We start from the raw sequence: 21918 nt of genomic DNA on the forward strand, positions 1-21918 counted from the left end.
ATTCCTTTTATATTTGTGATGTAAAAAGTGCCTGCAGGGCAGTTGGAAGATAAATTATTGGCGCTTATACAAAGTTAACCAGTGTAAATATTAAACAAGACCTCCATGAGTTCAAATGCTGTTTTCTGTAATCACGCCTCGGCTCAGGGTCACACTGAAATGTTACCGGCTGAGACTTCAGCATTCAGCCTCATTTTCTCTAATAAACTGATTAAAACAAGAAATCTCTGCTAGAATGTGACAGTGAGAATGTTCTTTAAGTCCCAAGATGTTAAAAACCAAAGTCATACTTTCTACACACTTAGATATAATGATCAGTGGTCTGGAGGAGTAGCACATTTTTTCCATTCCAATTCATGTTGGTCTTGTTGGCATCAATACACGATCGCAGCAGCTGCAAAGAAGACATGTCTTTTATTTCAATGTTGGTATTCCTTGTTTCTATGGTGATGCATTCCTGTTATTCAACGTGCAGTTCTATTTCAAGCTTCATATGCTGTGAAATAATGGCTCCAACACATTTCTGATGGAAAATAAACTCTTTTAGCTTTAGCTTTGACCTGAAGTGTTCCAGAAACACTTTCATTTGGACTTTCAGACATCTCAGAGGAAGAGAGAGAGGAAGGGTGAGAGTGAGAAGCAGCAGTGTGGCAGCACAGTTAAAGAGTTAATTTTTTTGGTTGCCTGTTTACATCTTCTTTACAGTGAGCCTTGTCCAATTATTGTGTTTACTCTCAGAACAACCAGCACAGGCAGGGGAATAAATATCAGACATAAGCCAAACTTCTAAGCACAGCCAAGTCCCCGTCAGCTATCGAAGTTAGGAACATATCCATTCAGCCTGGAGGGAGGGTCAGCCTGTGGGACTGGTGAGCAAAGAAGGATTATTAAAAGACCAGCTAGTGGCTCCTAGTAGCTGACGTGTCCTTTAATACTTGTTGGAGGGAACCGCCAGATGATTTAGATATCCTTAAAGCCCTACCAATGATGTGGCTAGGTTGTCCTGAGGGTCGCATTACAGCAAAAGTCACAGCTTTGTCAAAATCAAAAGGATTCTTCTTCTGGGGACCAGGAATGCATGACACTCTGTCCAGTGTCTTGAGGAATATCTCATTTGCGATGTCGGCTTTTTGTTCAAATTTAACAGCATTATGCACCTCATCTGAAACATCTGAAATTTTTGACCAGAGGCTTCATCCTCTGAGAACCATGAATATCCGCAAACATTTTTTTAACAATTGGGAGAAGAAATCAGGACAGTGTAAACAAACCACCACACTTCCAAAACAAACATGAAAAATGAAAATAAATTTCCTATTCCTATGCTTCTGCAACAAGATCTGTTGTGGCAGTACTATGCTGAAATGCTGAAAAATATCCTGACAGGTTGTTGGATCCATAACTCGGGTCCATGCGACAGATTACTGAAATTTGTAAGGAGCGCACAGTGACTTCTACTTAGGGTTAACCTTAACAAACTTCTCTGCATATGTTTTCAAAGAGGTTTACGTGTATGTCCACATTAGCATGACAGCCAGAATCAGATCACTTTTGACAAATGCTATGACTTACAAAATCAGACTACACAGTACATCCACATCTCATCTTTTTTCAGTTCTTCCAAGTCACTTTTTCCCATCATTCACTTGGGACTGCTCTCATAATTTTAGTGTTTGCTCAGTCAACATGGAGGATAATAACAAACGAAAATAGAGAAAAAGGCTAGCAGAGCCAACTAACTGGTGTTTATGGTAAGGAAGCAATTCAGCCAAAATTAAAAGGTTTCACACAAGGAGTTTCTCCTCTTGTGTCACAACGAATGTGGAATCTTTTGCTTCTTTTCACCATTACAGTCTCTTTTGACGGGTAGAAGATTTGGGTCTACAATAGATGTGGGAGTTTCTGCAAAAAACATATATCACAAACGAGCAGCAGTTCAGGACTGAGCATGTTGGCTCCAAACAGAGTCTCAGATAAGAGCGTTTTAAGGACACTGGCTAATCACTTGGCACAAATCAAATGGGAATTCCTGTGGAGAGACACAGAAAGGAAGAGACAGAGAGCAAGAGAAAGAGAAAGACAGGGGAGAAAAAGAGGAGATAGCTAATAGCGAGACATCTGCCTCTGATGGCTGATCCCATATGAACGGCTGATTGAAAGCGAAAGCCTCATTGCCTTACGAGGTTATGTAACAACCGCTGGCTGGACAGAGGTAATCCCAGTCTGCATGTGAGTTTGAGTGCGTGAGAGAAAGTATGTGTGCATGAGGAATAAAGTGAGGGTGTGTGTGACAAAAAGTAGGCAAGGATAAAGCAAGAACAAAAAATAAAGAAGAAAATATATATGTGTGCCTAAATTTGCGAGTTGCGAGTTCATGAGGGAGGTTTGTGTACATATGGAAGTGTGCACGGGTGTCCTGGCCAGACAGAAATGATGACCCCAGTGTTTCTGTGCCCCAGAAGTGCCACAAGGAGTCTTTTATTAACATGAGTTTGGCTGAGCTTGACCCATTTGAGATTAGGTTGTGTGTCTGTGTGTTAATGTGTGAGTGTGTTTGCAAACAAATATGTGTTTTTAACCATGCTTATCTGCTTGTGTGTGCGCAAGCCAGTCTGCACACATATGCGCGTGCGTGCGTGTGTCTGTGAGCTAATATCTGGTTGCAGTTTCACATCTATAAACAGTGTGTGTCATCAAAAACTGTAATTAAAAGTCAATGCATCTCCTTTTTCCTCTCAGATTCTGTTTACCCCCCCTGCTATCTCTTCCATGCTGGTCTCCCACCATGTAAACACGCCTGGTTTTAATCTACAGCCAGCGGTCCAGATAGGTAAAAACTCATTTCATTACCCAGCGAGAAGGAGGAGGACAGCAGCAGGAGCTACCTTTGGACACAAACACTCCAATCTTCTATTTATCTTCTGTGTGGTAGTTTATCATATTTTGCCTGGCAAAGACAAATAACATTTTTTGTGCACGATGAGAAAGAGAAGTGGGGCAAGGCGGTGTGCCGTATCTTAGGCTGATGTTTATTAGCAAAGATCTAAAGAACGCTCGTCTTTATTCTGGTGGATGTTTCATGTAGCACTTCTCTGTAAAGCGTGACTATGAGCGAGAAACTCATTAAAAGTTGGTGGTTGTTTTTTTTTTACACCAAGAGGTGGAGATACATTTATAGATAAAAACTTTTCTCCATTTGGTTGTGGAGAGGGACGAGCTGTTTCACCTTTTGTACTGAGTATTTCCATTTTAAATTTCTCTTTAATTGTAATTAAAGGAAATGTTTGTCAGCATTGAAATACAAGATTCTCCTGGAAATTAACACTTCTTTAGGTTTATGGAGCCAGGTTTCATTGTCAGGTTGTCAAATACCAATTTTGTCACGCCCCTCAGTGTCTTGTACTGATGCACAATGTACCCTTTAGCATCTGTATGAGCTGCACTGGGCTTTCAACTAACTCCAATATAAACCCATCTGCAGCAATATTAGACGCTCATAGCAAGTGCTCCATCCAATGTAGTAGAAAGATCAACAACATCCAAAAAGAGGTGGAGGCCATGTGTTTGAAAAGTCTTTCTGGCACGAGGGCTTTGTGTGTCACACACAGACGCTAAAGGGTACCTTGTGTGTCTGTATGAGATGCAGAGGAGCGTGACAAAGCACTGTTGGTATGTGTTGGTTTATGTTATGGCTGTGGCTGTCAGCTTGGTATGGCCTGTAATACCGCAATACCCCCTCAGTTGTTGTTGCTTTGGAGAAGAAGCCAATCAGAGGTGAAAATCAGAGCTACGGCAAATTCATTGTTACAATTTGGGAATAGTTTCTGAACAATCTGAAAGTGGACTGATTTGAAACTGCTGCTGTTCCTTCAGGATGATACTAAGTGTAGTCTTTTGCTTCAGATCACTGTTATGTCTTTTGTGTGATGCACGAAACAGAACATAAGGCTGAGTGATCGCAGAGTACTGAAATGCACCTTGAGAGTCATCATAAACTTCTCTTACTGCACACAAGCTTGTACCTTTATCATAACCTTTTTTCAATCAAAGAACCAAATATTTTCCAAAACAGATGCACATTTTTGTCCTAGTGATACAGCAGGCTTCAAGTGCTCCACCTGTCTGTCACCTAAGTATGTTTATTAGAAAATGAATGGCACTTTTTCAGATGCAATATCATTTCATTCTTCTAATTTATTTGCAGATGGTTGATTGGCCAACTGCAGCAGCTGCTATGGTTCAAATCATATTCGGAAAACCTGTTGATGAAAGCATTAAGGTTCAAATCCTACCATCTGGACCCAATTCAGAGATTTTTTAGGAGAGAAAAATCTGTAACTAGCGCAGCTGTGATGCAGGCCATTTGAAGCTGTGATCTCTATAATTATATGGAAAGTTTGAGAACAAAGGATAGACTTGTTTGTAATAAACACCAAATTTCAACAATATTCATTCAAATTCCTATAATCACAGTCTACACTACACTTTAAGGGAAACTGTGGATTCTTTTAAAAAAGGACTTTTTTGAACAAATCTTGATTGATCAGCTATTCTAATGACTAAACCTCTCTGAATCTGCTTTGTGTCCAACAGCTTGAGGATGAAGCAAAAAAGCAGAATTTTGCAGCCTGGAGGTCTGTGGATCATTTTCGACTGAACATTTCAAAAAAGACAGACTGCAGAGCTTTTAAGTAAAAAAATACGCATCTAAGAACGTCTATTTAAAAAGATGTCTGGCTTTTCTCATGAATAATGCAGATCATTGGCACTACAGACAAACGCAGGACTTGTTATGTCTTGTTATGTCAACGGGCAGAGCAAGGCACTAACCCTGTTAGTGCTGGTGGTTTTATTTCCACTGGGGCCACTCAGGCTAAAAATACAAGCACTTGTGGCAGCGAATTTTGTTGAAAGCTTTGGGCAAATGGCAAATATATGTACATATGTACATGACACCATACACACAACCAAACACAGACACACACTTTACACACACAGGTTGACTTACTGAGGCACTCTCCGGTGACAGCATTGAGAAAATGTCCCTCTTGACAGCTCGTCCTGCAGTAGCCGCTCTGTAGGGAGGCCAACGGGGGGCAAGAGGTACAGTCGGCCTGGGAAGGACCGGAGCAAGTCTGGCAAGATGGGTGGCATGCTGGAGGAGAGAGGGAGGAGAAGGGCAAAGGGGAGGAATGTTAGAAAAGGGTCAAAATCAGGTAAAAAATAAGTCACAGTGGTGAGGAAAGTAAAGTGAGAAGGACAGAGGTGACAGAAAAACAGCCACGGAGGGAAGAAAGGATGCAGGAGGAGTTGAGTGGAGGAAAGGAGGCAAGGCGGAGAAGTCAAGTCAATTTTATTTATACAGCCCAACATCACAAATCATAAATTTGCCTCAAGGGGCAAGAAGAGGGTCGAAAATAGAGGAGGACAGAGGGGAGGACGGGGGAGAAAAGAGGAAGGACAAGGGTGGCAGAAGAGAAGAGGAAGAAGATAAAGTGGAAGTTGGGAAAAGCAAGAGGAAGGAGAGAAGAGAGGAGGCAGGGAAGGATCAGGATGCTGTAAAGGAGGGGTAGGAGATGGAGAGAGTAAAGGAGAGAAGAGGCAGAACTGTGATGGAAGAAAGCTGGTTTAAGAGAGAGAGGAAGAGGAATAGACGGTGTAATCGACTATTCATGAAGAAGGTTTTCATTAAAGCGAAACTCGTGAAAAGGTGCTCTCTAGATCCAGTGTTTGGTTTGTCTGTTCTGTGCTACTGCAGAAACATGGCAATGCAACACGCCGAACTCCGTGGAGGGGGACATAAAGAGCTCATTCTAAGGTGATGAAAACACAACAAGTCTTATTTTCAGGTGATTAAAGACTAATGAAAACATACTTATGAAGACCATATTCAATTTCTGCTAAATTATGCCACTAAATCTTGCACTCTGATCCTTCAAGTACTGCCCAAGCAATACTGTCTGTGTTTATCCAGCACGTTGTAAGCTTTTGAGTTGTAAAATAAATGGCCATTAGGCACAGTGATGGGGGAAAAAAATAAAGTACATGGCACTACTCTAATGCACTGACTAATGGCCATACAACTGCAAGAGAGACGTGAGAGAAAGTAGGTACAATGTTTACAGCAGACAGCTATGTAACAGATCACTTTCCAGAGTGAGAACTGTCACACAAGCAGTTGGTAACAAGATTGTTATTCATTCACTTCCTGTCACTGTTTACCACATTGTTTTATTATCAAGTAATCATGTCAAATGTGGAGAAGTGATGGGATATCCCAGACCTGAGAGAGACGTAGCTGGCGACAGTTCTACCGCTAGTATTTTGTACTGATGGACAAAAGTCCCGCAGCAGCTGATTTCTGCGTTCAGCGTCATACATTAAAACATCTGTCTCCACTAAGCAGGGTTTGAGCAGGTCGATCGTCCATGCTGTGTTTTTCTTGGTGTTTTTTCATGTCTGTCCGCCTCAATCTGGTCAGTCTCTGTGTCCTCAAGTCACTTGTGCCTTAATATTACATCTCCTGTCTGTCCAGCGTTGTCCTATACTTTTCTTGCCTTTTTTGCTGGGGATATGTCATTCTCCAGCCACACGTCAAGTGTTTGGTCCTCTCCAAACAAATTAAAAGTAATGTCCGGAAAATTATCCATATTTTGCCACTCAAATCAGCTGGCAATTTGTTATTGAGCTCGGTACATTAACGGATTGCTCCTTTAGTCTCTGACTGTTAGGAATACTTGAGCAGGTGGTCGTCTATCAAGAAATAAACACAAAAGGATATTTTTGGGCTTATTTGCGGGCAGAGGAGCTCCAAAACAAGCAAGAAAAGACACACTATTAAATAGTATAATCTTATAAGTTTGTTATTGCAGATATGTTAGCAAACAGTTGCCAAGTTACACATCTATCAGACACACAGCAACATCATCAGTGATTCAGCGTTTTTAGCCACCTGAGGAATTCATCAGGAACCCTACAGGACATGTGCCGTAAAACTAAAAACTATTAAATAAAAGAGGCTAAAAAGCTTTGAAGAGCTGCAGATAATTTTTTGTGGCTTTTTCACTAGAAACCACTCCTTTCACATCACTCATAGTCATTTGATTCATTGCTATTATAAAAATATCGATGAATGGAGCTTTAACTACACACTGTGTGTTATTGCTGAGCGTAAAAAGTCACCAGCGCAGAGACTTTGCAGTAAAAGTTTACTCTCTTTGAGACAGAAATACAATAGTTCTTCAGGGTATCTGGGTAGCTTCTAATGAGCCAATCAACACTAAAGGAGTCAGGGCCAAGTAAGCAAACAGACCCCATTTGTTTTGGTCTCCCAGGGGGAAATGTAAGCTGAGCCCATCATTCTTCTTAACTGTCTAGGGATCTGTCTGCGTCTGTCATCTTAATTACTCGGCCAACTATTAAGAGATTCAAAGATTGTTTACTGCAGGTTATTGTTTTCCTTAAAAAGACCTGAAGACGACGCTGGTAGGTGGGAGAAAGAAGGGCTCGCTTTGCCTAAAATGAGGTCAGAGACAGTAAACTGAGCCGATGTGATGGATGGAAGATTAGAGCAAATGGATTTTCATTGAAGAGGTGGGGTACAGAGGTGGGACGACAGGCAGAAGAGCCCTGCTAAGCTTTTTTCAGTGGTTAACATGCTGTGGCGGCTATTGTACATATACCACCACAGCTTTATGCTTTCTCTTTGGTTTGATGCTTGATGATGCTGATTGATGAAAATACACACAATAAATAAATAAATTGGTGAACACAACCAAAATATTAACCCCTATCTCCAGGGCTTCCCAAATGAGTTTTGTGCAACATCTATGCTTTTCATTACACTGACTCAACTAAAAACTCGTCTAGTACCAAGACCACCAAGAAACAGGATCCAGGAGCCTCTAAACAGATCACAACTCCTCAGATCATAAGCTCCTTCAAACAGCTTCTGAATGCATCCTGGTATGTTATGGCTTGTATGGCAGATTATGTTGCATTGCATCTTATTTCACATTTAAACTATGTTTATTTTCATTTAATTTCGGTGTGCATTAGAAAACGTGAAATGTGATATGGGTGATATCACTGTTGTCCCTTAAATCCTCTCTTTGGTTGCATTTGATGTTCTAGCAATATGGAGACACTGTTTCTCTTCTGTGTTCCTTCCAGCAAACTGTCTGAGTGGTGTCCACCACATGTGCACCAGTCAGAGAGGGGAGAACATTTTGGATGTATTTTCTTGCTTAAACCGCGGAAACAAGTTTCTATGGGTCAAAGAAGGTCAGCCAATAATTGCAATGTTTTACAGCCTCTGTGGTTTATTTCTGATTGAGACAGAATGAGGCACCAACAACTAATTTAGAAAAACAATCCCACTGGTGTGAGAATAACAATTATCTTGATCATTGCCTTATTGGTTTAGAGGCACTGTTTATGACACTGAAAACAGTGACTGTTTATCTAATATCAGGTTCTACAGTTAAAGGCATCAGTTACATAACTAAACTATAAAACAGCCAATTACAGAGGCATGAACAGCAAGAATCAAAGTTTGCTAGAAGAGAGAGGAGGAGTGGAGATTTCACGCACAGAGAGATCTGTGGGTGTGGGCTCTTGTACTGCTATCTTTGTGGGGACCAGATTCTGACTTTGAATATGAGGACATCTTGGGAAAGTGAGGACATCTGGTCCAGGCCTCACTTCCTCAAAGAGCTGTATGAGTGTTTTGGTTTTAGGATTAAGATTAAGTTGGGGACAAAGGAATGCATCATGTGAAAAATGTGTGTGTGTGTGTGTGTGTGTGTTACTGATTATGTGGGACATAAAGCTGTTTACACAGGCACATTAAAGGGACTCGCCTTCCTTTTTGGGACAAAATGCAAGTCCCCATTACATAAACTGTTACATTTTTAGGGTGAAGACTTGGGTTGAGGCTAGGGTAAGGTTAAGTTTAGGTTAGGGTTAAGGTTAAACAAGTAGTGGTTAGGGTTAAGGGAAGTCTCAAGGAACTGAAAGTAAGTCAATAGGATGTCCTCTGAAGTGATGGAAATGTGTTTGAGCGTGTGTGCTCTCACCTTGGCACTGGTTGTCCTGGATGAAGAAGCCTTGCGGGTAGCTGGGGACACAGCGGCCTTTGTGCAGGCTTGACGGGGAGGGACAGGACGTACAGTTGTCTGCAGATGGCCCAGTACAGAGCCAGCAGGAGGGATGACACTCTGAAAAGGACGAAGAGAAGAGTTTTCATGTTCTCTACAAAAAACAACAAAAATATAAAGTTGTGGCCAGAGACAAAGGATGCTGCACCAGCTGTTTCTCCTTACTACTTTCCTATTGCCACAATAAGTTATTTTATATATATATATATATATATATATATATATATATATATATATATATATACCTTACTGTATCAGTGCACTGTTCCTGAGTCTCCTGGAAATAATTTTGGTTGTGGGGAAAAAAAAAGATGCAGCCATGTTTATTACGAGGTACTCAGAAGCAACCAAACTGTTTCTATATGGTGAGAAATCATTTGAGGGTTTAATTTAGTGTATATATTACTAATTTAGCTCTCCTGTAGCCATGAAGCAATACTGCATCAAAACTGAATGAAGGATGACTGCTTCCATTTCTATCAGTGTACAGCTGAAAATAGTAGTAATAGTATGTATCGTAGCCTAAACTGCAGCCAGTTTTCACCACTAATTTGTTATCCTGCAGCCATTCTACTGAGCCTCGTTCTTCCCCTATTGATATTTTTGGAATCTGAGTCTCGATAGCTTTTAGTCAGCTCTGCCAGTTAGAAGTAATGTAACACTCAGATGAGGCCAGCAGCCAGCTTCACCAATCAGAACTTACACATTAACACCAGAGTCAGTGCCAGTGCCAGCTCAGAGACGGAGCCTGATCCAAAAGGGCCAAAAGCCAGCGAAGACTTCTGAAATGTGCTCGACTGCTTAGTTTTGACGACGTAACCGTAACCCAAAACTTCCTCAATGTCATTTTTTTCATTTCAGGGTGATTTATATCTGAAGGATACAGATTTGGAAGTTCCAGGTAGAGAGGTTAAAGCTAGACCATGTTACTTGGCTCCACACGGCTGTAAGAATTAACCGTTTGAAACTTTACTATTCAGAAATCGTAGAATGTGTCATCAATTAACTAAACACATCACACTCAAGTTTACCAACTCATGTGGGTATGTGATGCATTATAGCAAGATAAACCAAAAGGATCAGAAAAGCCACAAGTCAAGTTCATTACTATTGCTTTCTATTTACTATTACTGCTATCTTTCAAAGACAGAGAGAATTCAGTGAGCTTCACATTAGGAAATGTACCATTAAAACGTAAACAAATTAACAAAAATGCAGCAAAATTAGGGCACAATGTGTTGTTTCTGGTGTAGTAATATGTGATGCTTAATTTATTGAAAGAAAAGAAAATTGGATTTAATCAATACTAGAGCATTTTAATCTATAATCTTATTTTATAAATGTAGAAAAAGACAGTCAGAGATTAAGTTAGATGGGGTTTGATGGAGGGGTAGCTCACTGATTAAAGCCATTATTTCAGCGTTTTAGGTTTTGTCTTCTCAAATATAAAATGAGAACTTGACTTGGACAAAATATAAAGATATACAGGTTTCTGCTGTTCAGCAGTCTAATTTCATTTTAACAAAAGTGTTCCCTAATGTTGCTTTAAACGATCAACTGTTGCATATTTAACCAGTGTCAAATTTAGCTTTCTGTGTGAAGGGTTTGGCCATTTCTGCAACATTCCTGTACTTATTGTCTTTTTTTACACTTGGCTTCAAAAGCATGCAACCTCCCTGGCCCTGGATTATTTACCCTTTCCCTCCATGCCCCCACACCATTCACTCCACACCTCTGCTGCCCTGAAATAGGCCTTTTGTGCAGCCTTTGATGTCTGCTTTGGCAGCGTGAAGACAAATAGCTGAGCAGCACTATCAGCCCTGGCACCTGAGCTCAGCCATGAACCGACCGGCTGCTGCTGGTGGTGGTGGTGGGAAAGACAAAGGGCCTGTCACCAACAGCCAGGAGCATCGTGTGTGTGTGTGTGTATGTGTGTGTTTGTGTGTGTGTGTGTGTAGGCGCTGCCTAACTTTTTTTAGTACACAGCATGTGCACAAATAAATATGTGTTTATAATTACTCGCGTCTGGATTCTTTCAGAGGGCTGTCAGCTGTATCCAGGTCTTGTGTACACTTTGCATGACAGCCACTGTCATGCAGACCAGTTCTCTACCCGAGCCAACACTGCGGTGTGCGTGCGTGTGTGTGTGTCTCAACCTGCAAAAACATTTACCCTTTGGAAATGTCTCATTGTCAGAGCAAGGACCTTGAAAAGTTGCAGCAGTCATCCAAAACAGCCACTCCGGTCCCATCATCACCCACCTTCTCCCTGTCACCTGCCCATAATGCCCTTCTGCTCTGTCAAATATGGCAACTTAATTGGTTAGCTGAGTTGCGAAGACAGACTATATGTTTCCATGACTGAGTTTACCACCCACCGACATGTCTGTTCATCCATGAACACACCATCAACAGTAACTCTTCTTGGTCACATCTGTGTGAAACAAACACACATGCAGTTCACACAAACCGTCTTATCAAGAGCCAAAAAATAAACACACACTTGGAGGCATATTAAATAGGCTTCCTGTCAAACTTATTTCATTAATGAGAGGCGAGAACGGGAACGATTGGCAGCCTCTCGTTCTTTTATTGCAGCTGGGATATCTAATTTGTGGCAGGGCAGAAAGCACATATTGATTCCGGTAATACCCAAATTCATGTGCGCAGGCGTTCTCATCACACATTATCTAGTGCACAGGCTCAGAGAATCAAATTCATTATTTTGTTTTGTGCTGATAGGCTCATAATTTCAGGTGGATGCAGTCGATGAGGTTGTGATTTAGTTTGGGGGTGTGAGTGCACCTTGATGCCTTCCACAAATGATCCTTCTGGTACAGTACATGGCTGATCATTGCATTAGTGCAGCAGAGAAATCTGCCTGCTATACAGCAGAAACACAAGTGGAGGGTTATCTCATTCCTCTGAAGTGTCTAAAGTCTCGCTCACATTAATTCTGCTGTTATCATACACTAAAAGCCTGTCCACTTTTATGGGGACAATTTTGAGAAAATGGCAAGTTTGGCAGCGGAGTTACAAATAGATGGAGAAAGAATGTGCTGTTTTCAGTCTGACCTGACTGCTACCTGAACTGGAAGTTGTATTTCTGACCAGATGTCTGTGCAATAGATATCAGGCATTCATCCAACGCTTTACCTACTGTTAAACCACTTATCCTGGTTAAGGTCAAAAGGGAAACACAGAACTGAACAGGCCACATGTCCTTTTCCCCAGTAGCTCCCCAGTAATTTCCCTCTGGGTCTCTCTGGGGTACCCACCCAGTCAGCTGTGCAGGAAAATCCTCCAAAAGGAGGTGGCAATGAGGTGAACAGGTCTCCTTACTCAGGGCCACAACTGCCATGACTTTTTTCTTCTGTAATGCAAAGGTTCAGCACATATGATACTGAGATCCTCCTAAATCACTGAGCTCCTCAAGCACAACCTCGCCTCTGCTGCTTGTCTCTTTAGTCTCTTTTCTTCCAGTCACTATATAAAACTACATATATAAAACCGAAGTTAAGACTCAGACACAAGTAAATGAAGAGACCGCTCCTCAAAAGTTCATTTTAACCTGTTGAAGGGCCAGAAAAGAGAAGTAAACTTAACAAACTACTCAATCTAGCACAGCATGATAGGAAATGTGGCCAGTGGCTTTGGCTCCAGCTTTCAACTTGGTGCAAAGGAGGTGTGTGTGTGTGTGTGTGCGTGCGTGCGTGCGTGCGTGCGTGTGTGTGTGTGTGTGGCTGGAGCAGCACACTCTGCTCTGCCTAGGTTGCAAAATTTAGATAAATATATTTATTCTGTGCCTTTTTATTGGGCATAAACCTCAGGCTTATGTGCATGCATTTAAAACTGAGAGCTGAAGCATAAATAAACACTTCAGGTTGTGGCAGTTAAGCAGTAATATGTAATCTATTATATTGTGAAAGTAACTTGTCCAACAATGACACACAACCTATATTTCACCTGCATGATTTGTATTTGTAATTTTATGCATGAAATTTTAGTTTGTCAAGCCTTACTCTCCATACACCCAATACAAACAACAACTGTAATGTCTCTGAGATTGTGAAAAGTGATCCAACACAGTTCAGGCATGCGCTAACCCTTCCTGTATGTGATGACATGCTGCAGCTCGACCTGTCTATCCAGCAGGATCAAACCACCTACACACCAACTCTCTGTCTGCACAGGAGGGCTGCTGACTGGAGAGGAGAGGGATTTACAGCCTGGAATCTGCTCTCAGACATCCGATAGCTCGTCAGCTCCGGCCCACTTAATGCGTACATGACTGTGTGTGAGTATGTGTGTGTGTGTCCATAAGTGTGTATGTAAATACTGGAGACTGTGAGTCTCCTATCCTCCGTCCTCCTCCGCTTCGGGGCAGTAGCTGCTGCGGAGGTCTGAGTATCTGTCAGAGCAACACACACACGCACACACACACACACTTGTACAATAGCCTCCTTTGTTCCCAGCCATACACCTGAACCCACTCATGCTCCACTGAGGGAAACCTTCGTTACTGAGAATAGAGACAGAGTGGAACAACTGCTTTACATATCACCATGAATACAGCTTTAATGACACGTCATTTATCGAGCTGATCCTCAGCTCACTGTGCTGAGTCTAATTTAGGAAGCTCAGAGTGAAAGAAAGCTAGATAAGTGGTGCTCAGTCAGACACAATAGCTGACGTGCAATGTAACTCCATGCTGAGACAAGCAGTTCAAATCCAATTTTCTCTATAACAAACACAAAGATTTTTTCTTAAGTATGAAAGAGCAGAAATCCAATATTTAATTTTTAGATGTTGCTGCGACATAATTCACGTCTGGTTACTGAAAATGCGGTTCAAGGCATGTTCAGGTGTTTGTATTGGCTGGTTTGCCTCCCTTCATGTGTGTTTTAAGCCCTACCAAAACAAGTCGAGCACAGAACAACAAATATGTAGAGAGATTGTGTTTGCCCTTATTGAGACAAAGGGCCCAACACCAGGAGATGGTAGAGTAGCGTTAAAGGGAGGGATGAAGAGTTAGCTGTATACCCATGGGGGTGGAATGGCTTTGTTCGCCACTTGTTCTGCAGATCATCCATAGCCATCAAGACCACGTTGGGGAAGAGCATCTAAATGGTTATGGATGAGAAGGAGTGATACAAGGTGGTGTCTGATCTACTCTGGCTGGGTGTGTGATGTTCAAAGACCCCGATGAACCCAGGTTACATCATTGACGATGTCTCGTACTAAACCGTAGGATGCATCACAGAATAAAATGAAAAATAACAAAAATACTGACGCTCTTATTTTCACTGTGACAAAAATAAGTGTCCATTAAAGGACCATGCTGTTTTTCAACTTAATTTTCTGCTCTGTTTGCTGATTAATCTCATATTTCTGCTTCGATTCTGTATATCTTGCTATTGTGAATAACTCCTAAAACCCACTCTGGTCCCTGTACTGGTTCAGTGTCAGGCCCATGCAATCACAGAGATAAATCGGTGTTAGAGGACACTCCAGTGTAACCACTACTCATTCGTAATAGTCTCTTCCAGGATGATTAAGGGAATCCAATACTGCTTACGGCTATTCAATTCAGGTAAAGTAAACAAAAATTTCCCCAGTGCTTGGCTTACTCTGAATTTAAAAGTAAACTGACAAATCATGCAATGACCTAAATGACTTCGGGTTCAAGATCCCTAAAATCAGAGTGACGCAGACTCATGACCCCCTGCTGCAGACTGCTTAAGGCCATTTTACTTGATGTACAAAAAGGAACTGAGAGGTTGCAAATATCCATTGTTCTGAAGTAAAAACTGTATAATATATATATATGTAGAATCATTTTGTGATTCTAGTTTGAGAATTAGTCTAACTACCAGTAAACCAGAAAGAAGGCTTTCAGTCTTGGTGAAAACTCCCTCACTTTCCTCACACAGCAAACAGCACAGGAATTGAGGAAAAGTATCAACAACAGCAGCAACAAATTACAATGTTTCTGCGCTTCAGGAATCCAGGAACCATCAGCTAACAGGAAACTATCCCTGACATTCCTCAGAGCACCATGTAATTGACCTGATCAGTAAACTGTAATCGCACTTTGAAACACAGCTGTTGAGTGACTGTAAACAGACAGCAAGGCCTGAACTGCAACACTGCGGGAAATCCCAAGAAACCTACTCAGAACACAACCTGCCTTGTCTTCAAACTCGTCATATCTCGTATGTCACTCATTTCCTCCACTATCTCCACTGGCAGCTCATGCTTTGACATCAAGAAGGAGAGAAACGCAGCAAAAGCATCCTTCCCCCACACCTCCAGTTGAAGACTGCAGCACTGTATTGTATGTTCATGTCAGTCAGTTCTGTCTTAGTCTGTTTGCAGCATAAATGATTGATACTGCAACAATGCATGTACCTTTAGACGCACACCTGAGGGACATCACTGTTAAAACAGTTTTTTCTACAGTCGATGTTGCTTTCTTTTAATCATGACCACAACCTTTACCTTAAGTCACGAATCTGATGACTTGAGAAAAAACTCGTAAAAAATCAAAAGAGGTCATTTCTTCCCCAAGGAAAAAAGAAAAGCTTGCAGTGAAACAATTATTGCAGTGAAACAATTATTAGTCTCCAGACAACATGTATCCTTCAAATCAATCCAACAGCAGGTAGTCATGTTGTTTAAGCAGGAGGCACCTTTGGCAGTGCAGATCTGCAGACAGACAACAAGAACCTCAGGTGGAAAAGCCTCCGCTGTGGTCAAAAGTTGGCAATTAAGTTGATTTAAAGTAATAAATATACATTATTAAGCAGTCATTATTTCTGTAAATTTACAAAACATACTGTTACTTTGTTTAAAATGAAATTGTGTGCATAAACAGGTGTTTAGGACTCATAACTATTAAAAAGAATTTTGGACGTGGTGTGACTTCAGAATTGTTGATCTTAACTTGGCACTTGATTTCATTGACAAGATTTGAAACTTGCCTGTGACTTGTTGGATATAGTGATACAAAAGTCATATACTTGTAATTACCCTTGAAGGACAACAATACAACAACAAAACTACTTTAAAAAAGAAAGCTACAAGAGCAAGAATGCTTTAAAGTAGATTAATTTTGTTTATTAAAACCAAGAGAAATGAGTGCAACATCCTTCTTCTTGTCTAATGATATTAAAACCACCCTTACTGATGCAATCAAAAGCCTCTCTCTGCAAAGTAAATACCTTCAATTCGACATTTGAAGTAAACAGCAGCTTTAAAACCGATGTTTGACCATGTGCGCTTTATGTCACTTCAGGTAACAGCACCTGCGGCCGATGAAAATCAAGCTGAGAAAGCTGAACAAAACGCCAGCGTCGGCGGATGACTTGGCTGTGCTCGAGGAAGAGACAGCAGGTAAAACCAACAGCCTTCTCCTCGCCAAATACTGAACGCAGTATGGTCAGTGGGCACAATGACTGAGCAGGGAGGTAAGAAGATAGCAGAGCGGTGATTGAGGTAAATGGATAGAATTTGACAGCACACAGTTGCAGCTACGAGGGAGGTAAAGAAAACTGATTACAGTCTTTTCATCTCCCTTTTCCTCTTCGTTGTTATCCCGCTTTGTTTAAAAAAAAAGTACCCTCCGGCATTCCGGCAAGGAGATGTTAGTTGCAGTGGTGTGTGTTCGTGTGTGTTTGTTAGGTGGGTGATAATTATTCTCACTTGACAGACTATCCCCTCAAACCTAAAATCCACCTTAGAAATTAGCCCATTACACGCACAATTTCACACTCACAAACAGCCTAATCAGGTGTCTCCACACACACTATCGTCCTTTTCCAAACACAAAGCCATCCACAAAGTCTACACACACACACACACTCACAAACACCTTCCAAACACTAGATCAAATCCAAACTTCTGTTCAAACTTTTAGCATTGTGTAACAGTTGCAAAGAGAGCAAGCTGTTAGACAGACTGCATGTAGCAGTAAGTCTTTGCACATGTAGCAGTTTCTCCTCTCTGTGTACCATATATTTAAATACAGGTGTTTGTTATGTCTTTGCAATGAGATATTCTCTAATATGAAGTTTGAGGATTTAAACAAAAGGAGGGACCAAACCTAAAATACTGTTACCATTTGAGGTGCAACTAATAATGGATGATAACTCTATTGATTTTTTTTTATTAAGCAAATAATTGTTTATTTAATGTCCAGAAATAAAGACAACTGCTCATGACAAGTTTAAGCCTAAAATGTCATCTGACACCAGTTAAAAATCCAAAAGGAGGAAATCCACAAATCGGAGAAACTCAAAGCAACATTTGAAACCCAAAGTGGCTGATGACTGACTTGCTAATTGGTTTGGTAACTTGATAACAGCCATGTCCAACCACAGCAGAGGCACAGATGCACTGATCCTCCCCAATAAAGGAAGAAATTCAACCAAAAAAAACTTATGTACTCACCTCTGCATGTCTGCGTGTAATCCAGGAAGCTTTGTGCAGGACACCCAGCTGTGCAGACGCCGTGCTGGTGCTGCCTGGACTGCAGCAGGAGGGTTTCCTCTGGTTTGAGACAGCGGCGGCAGTCTGAAGCCAAGGGTCCCACGCAGGAGCGACACGAGGGATGACAATCTAAATGCAGGGGAGAATCGTCAAATGGGCAGCCTGGTAGTGGCGCAAAATTATAAAGCACTTCTTACAGGCATGTATAATTCAGAACTGAAATATAAGCTCTTACTGTGGCAGGTGTTGTCCTGGGAGTACAGTCCCTCCCCACAGGCTTCCACACACTGACCTTGGTGGAGCAGGAGCCCACCGGGACACAAGGTACACTGAGATACTGAGGGACCCCAACAGGAAGCACAGGAGCTGTGGCAGGCTGAGGAGAAAAGAAAAAAGGGAAGAACTGTTAGTTTAAAGATGGTTTATATTCCTCTCTTTCATGACATTTTACTTGAAGAGCACTATAATGCTTTAAGTAGATTATAAGCATTACAGCTATGTACCTTTGCAGCTCACTTGCTTAATGCGAGAAGAAACTAATATAATAATTAAAGTATATGACAGGTCAGGACAGGAAGAGGGACAAATAGCTAAGGTCCGCCAGTTTTGTGTTGGACTAATTGAAAATTTGCTCAATATTTGTCTATATTTTCACTTAGGCATGCCAAATAACATTGGAATTCAAAACAGAAGTTTCTTATTTATTAGGTGTTGAAGATTTAGCCTACCTCTGCATCTGCTGTGGTTGTCCATGTAATGCTGAAGTGGACACTGTGAAATACATATCCCATGATGCAAGGCGGTCCCCGGCTGACAGCTCATGCACTTTGGGTTGTCAGGGAAACAGGAGGCACAGGACGAATCACAGGCTGTGAACCGCAGCATGTCAAAGTTAATGGCTTCTCGTCAGAATGATAAAATGCACTGTGCTCAATTTAAAACTGAATGAATTATCATCAAGTAAGAAAGTAAAGTCTAAAGATATAAATAAAGTAAAGATTCGGTGAGGGCCACCATCGAAGTTTGTCGGATGTTTTGTTTCAATTGTAAGCACGTATGTGTTTAGTTTTTATGATGGTTGTAGTTTAAACACTGAGAAAAAAACTTGACAAATTGGTAAGACAGAAAAAGTTTCAGTCTGTAAAAAGTTTAGTTAGAAAGAAATCAAAACAAAATATGCCCAGAAAAACAAAAATAAACTGCAGTTGAATCCCCAGGATAGGGTGCATTTGTGTGCGTTTGTGTGTGTGTGTCCATATTGATATGTTGACATGCACACACGCTCTTTGCAGATCTTTGCCTCGTCTAAACGGAGGCTAAAATCAGTAAAAGGTATTCGTACGGCATGCTGGAGGGGACAAAAAAGAAAACCTATCAAATCTAATCCAGGAGGCCCAGAGGAGGAAAACCCAGAAGTTAAAAAACCTTCAGCTGTCTCCAGATGTTGACATTTTAAACCAGACCTCAAAGCACAAACTGGCAAGTTCTAATGTGTTTGACCTTTCTCCATGAAGTTCCCCCAGTTTTTGACATTTTCTAAAAGAGGGCTCCTCACTGAGTGCTTTAAGTGTTCCATACGAGCTGGAGGAAAAGAAGAGCCCCCCTCTCCCAACCCCTCCAGGTGGTTTTAACGAAAGAAAGAGCTTAGCTATGTGCTGCTAAGTTCACCATCACCCTGAGGGAGCCCCATTCTTGCTCCTCTTCATCTTACCACTCAAAAATAGAAACCATCCATATTCATACAGGATCTCTTTTTATTCAAAGAGTCCTCATTAGTGCAAGATAGAACTGCTTAATTATTGTATTTTTTTTTACTGTTTGTTTGCTAACTCTAGCTACCGCTGACTTATCATTTTGGCACCACGTGGAGTGGATGCTGGCAAGAGGCTCCACAGGGATACTAAAAAACAAGCTCAAACAAACCTTCACCGCCAGTTCACTGCTAACAATAAACCTCTTATTGTCTCAGATGGTGTTTGTTTACCGTACACTGCACCGGCACAATGTGTGACACCTAATTTGTCTGTTTAAATATCCACTTTCACTCCTCATGGTGTGAAGCTGCATGATGAAAACATTTCAGGTGGATAGCTGCAGTTTTGTAAGCTGCTTTTTACTCTTTTCATTACATGGCCTTGAATTTAGAAAAAAACAACACCCACACCAACTGACAGTGTCACATATATGGTGCATGAAGCTAAATGAATTGTGCATTTAGTACTTTTAGATGCGTAAAAGTTTTGGAATTCAAATAAAGTCTTTATCGTTCGGTGCTTTATTTTCTTGTTTTCATGGATTATATCAAACATGAAGACATCATCTAGTTCATTCTAGTTTCAGTCCTGTAAAAATGACCTTAAAGAGCAGATTTGTCTTCAGGTTTCTTCTTTTCAGATTGTTCGTTTTCTTCTGCAATTTGAAGATTCTCAGGTAAACAAAAGTAAAGACTTGTGCCATTTCACATTTAACAATCATCCTTGGTATCATCTATTATAGAGGAATGAGAGAATCCAATTACTGTATCAAAAGCAGCAGAAAATAGACCAGAATGCAATGCAGAAACAATACTGGTTTTGTTTTCTACGCAGCTGAATGTAATATCCAATTTTGTGGGATTTCTGGGAAACAAAGAAAATCAGCAACTGAAATAGTCAACTCAGGTTACAGGAAAATGGATTCAATAAAAAAATAAATATTTATTCTTAAACCAAAGTGATTTTGTCTTTACATGAATGTGTGTCAGGTCTATGTTAAGTGATCTTTTATCCCTTAATGTCCTTAGCATTTGATCCTGATCTCAGATTGGCTTGAGGATCAGCTCCAGTAATGGAGCCAGCGGCAGAACTGAACACCTTCCTAAAATCTGCACATCAAAAAGGAAAACCTGCTACATCCATAAAAGCATCAAAGACACAACCGCTGTGTTTCCCAGCCAGCTGCATGTCAATTTACCGTAGCAGACGCCTCCTTGATTGTAGAAACCGGCATCACAGTCAGGAACACATTGGCCGTCTTTCAGCAAGGCAGCCGGGTCCGAACATGACACACACTCCTGCTGGCCGGGCCCATGACACTCTGAGCAGGAATCATGACAGCCTGGTGGCAAGAACAGGAAGGGTTTATTCTAGGGATCTATTTATTGGATATTGTCAGTGTGTCCTAAATGACCACACCAGTGTGTATGTCTATGTCCACTTACTACATATCACAAATATTTTACATTACAAACAACGCTTTCCAAAGTTTCCCAATGTGTTTGGGATTTTTGAAATTTCTTCTACAGGCAGCCAGTCATTTTCATGCTTTAGGGGGCCCTCTGTGCATGATGTGTAATAAGTGATGTGTAACTTGGTTGTAAAACAAGCCTTTCAAACCATCTGCAAGTCCACCTCCATTACAACACAACACCAATGTAGCTTTGACAACATAAAATGAGACATCAGGGTCACTGCGACAGATTACCGAAATCAAGCACATTTCAAATCTCTGCCTGGACGGTCCGTCAAACTATCGAAATTCTTAAAAACTAGAAGCATGGTTGGAAAAAAGAAAAGGTAAAACCTTGATGTACTTTGCAGGTTGTAAAAGAACACAGACAACAAAAGAGATAATAAGGATTGTATAGCAATCAAATTAGGAACCAGGGCTTGTGTTTGTGTGTGTGTGTGTGTGTGTGTGTGTGTGTGTGTGGTCTCCATAGCAGCCGTTACCAGTGGTATTTTACGAGCGCTGATGAAAACCAGCACTAACAACACTGACAACAGTGCAGGCAAACTGTGTGGAGGAGCAGGAGGCTGAAGTGAGGTGAGCTACGCAGGGAGTGCATGTAAAAATTGAAAGGTACATCTGTGTGTGTGTGTGTGTGTTTTTGTAGGTGGTATGTGTGTGAGAGAGAGACAGAGAGAGAGAGAGAGAGAGAGAGAGAGAGAGAGCAAGAAAGACAAAGAGAGACAGAAACAAACCAGAAACATGACACACACATGTACCCGCGCACGCACGCACACGCACACACGCACGCACGCACGCACGCACGCACGCACGCACGCACACACACACACACACACACACACACACACACCACAGTCTCATGAGTGAATTAATCTTGTTACGTTTTAGATGAAATGTGGGTGAGGCTTAAGTGCATTTCTATGTGTCTTTGTGTCTTGATACAGCTGCACACTGAGCTGTCTGTATGTGTGTGAACAAATAGAAGCTTCAAAAACCTATTTCAACACCAACTGGTATGATTGCACATGATTTCCCAGCGGCCT

At 41.3% G+C, this 21918-nt stretch overlaps 1 protein-coding gene across 1 annotated transcript in view; it reads right to left on the minus strand.

Annotated features, from left to right (window-relative positions):
* Positions 1 to 21918, minus strand: part of fras1 (Fraser extracellular matrix complex subunit 1) — a 226243-nt gene that overhangs the window by 94485 nt on the left and 109840 nt on the right. Inside the window, exons 14-19 of the mRNA XM_041936965.1 lie at positions 20600 to 20743; positions 18376 to 18516; positions 17883 to 18023; positions 17609 to 17776; positions 9078 to 9218; positions 5009 to 5155 (exon numbers count right to left, since the gene is read on the minus strand). Of these exons, the coding sequence (XP_041792899.1) occupies positions 5009 to 5155; positions 9078 to 9218; positions 17609 to 17776; positions 17883 to 18023; positions 18376 to 18516; positions 20600 to 20743 (882 nt within the window). The remainder of the gene's footprint in view (positions 1 to 5008; positions 5156 to 9077; positions 9219 to 17608; positions 17777 to 17882; positions 18024 to 18375; positions 18517 to 20599; positions 20744 to 21918) is intronic.

This window comes from Chelmon rostratus, chromosome 5, assembly GCF_017976325.1.
Source record: "Chelmon rostratus isolate fCheRos1 chromosome 5, fCheRos1.pri, whole genome shotgun sequence".
Lineage (NCBI taxonomy): Eukaryota > Metazoa > Chordata > Actinopteri > Chaetodontiformes > Chaetodontidae > Chelmon > Chelmon rostratus.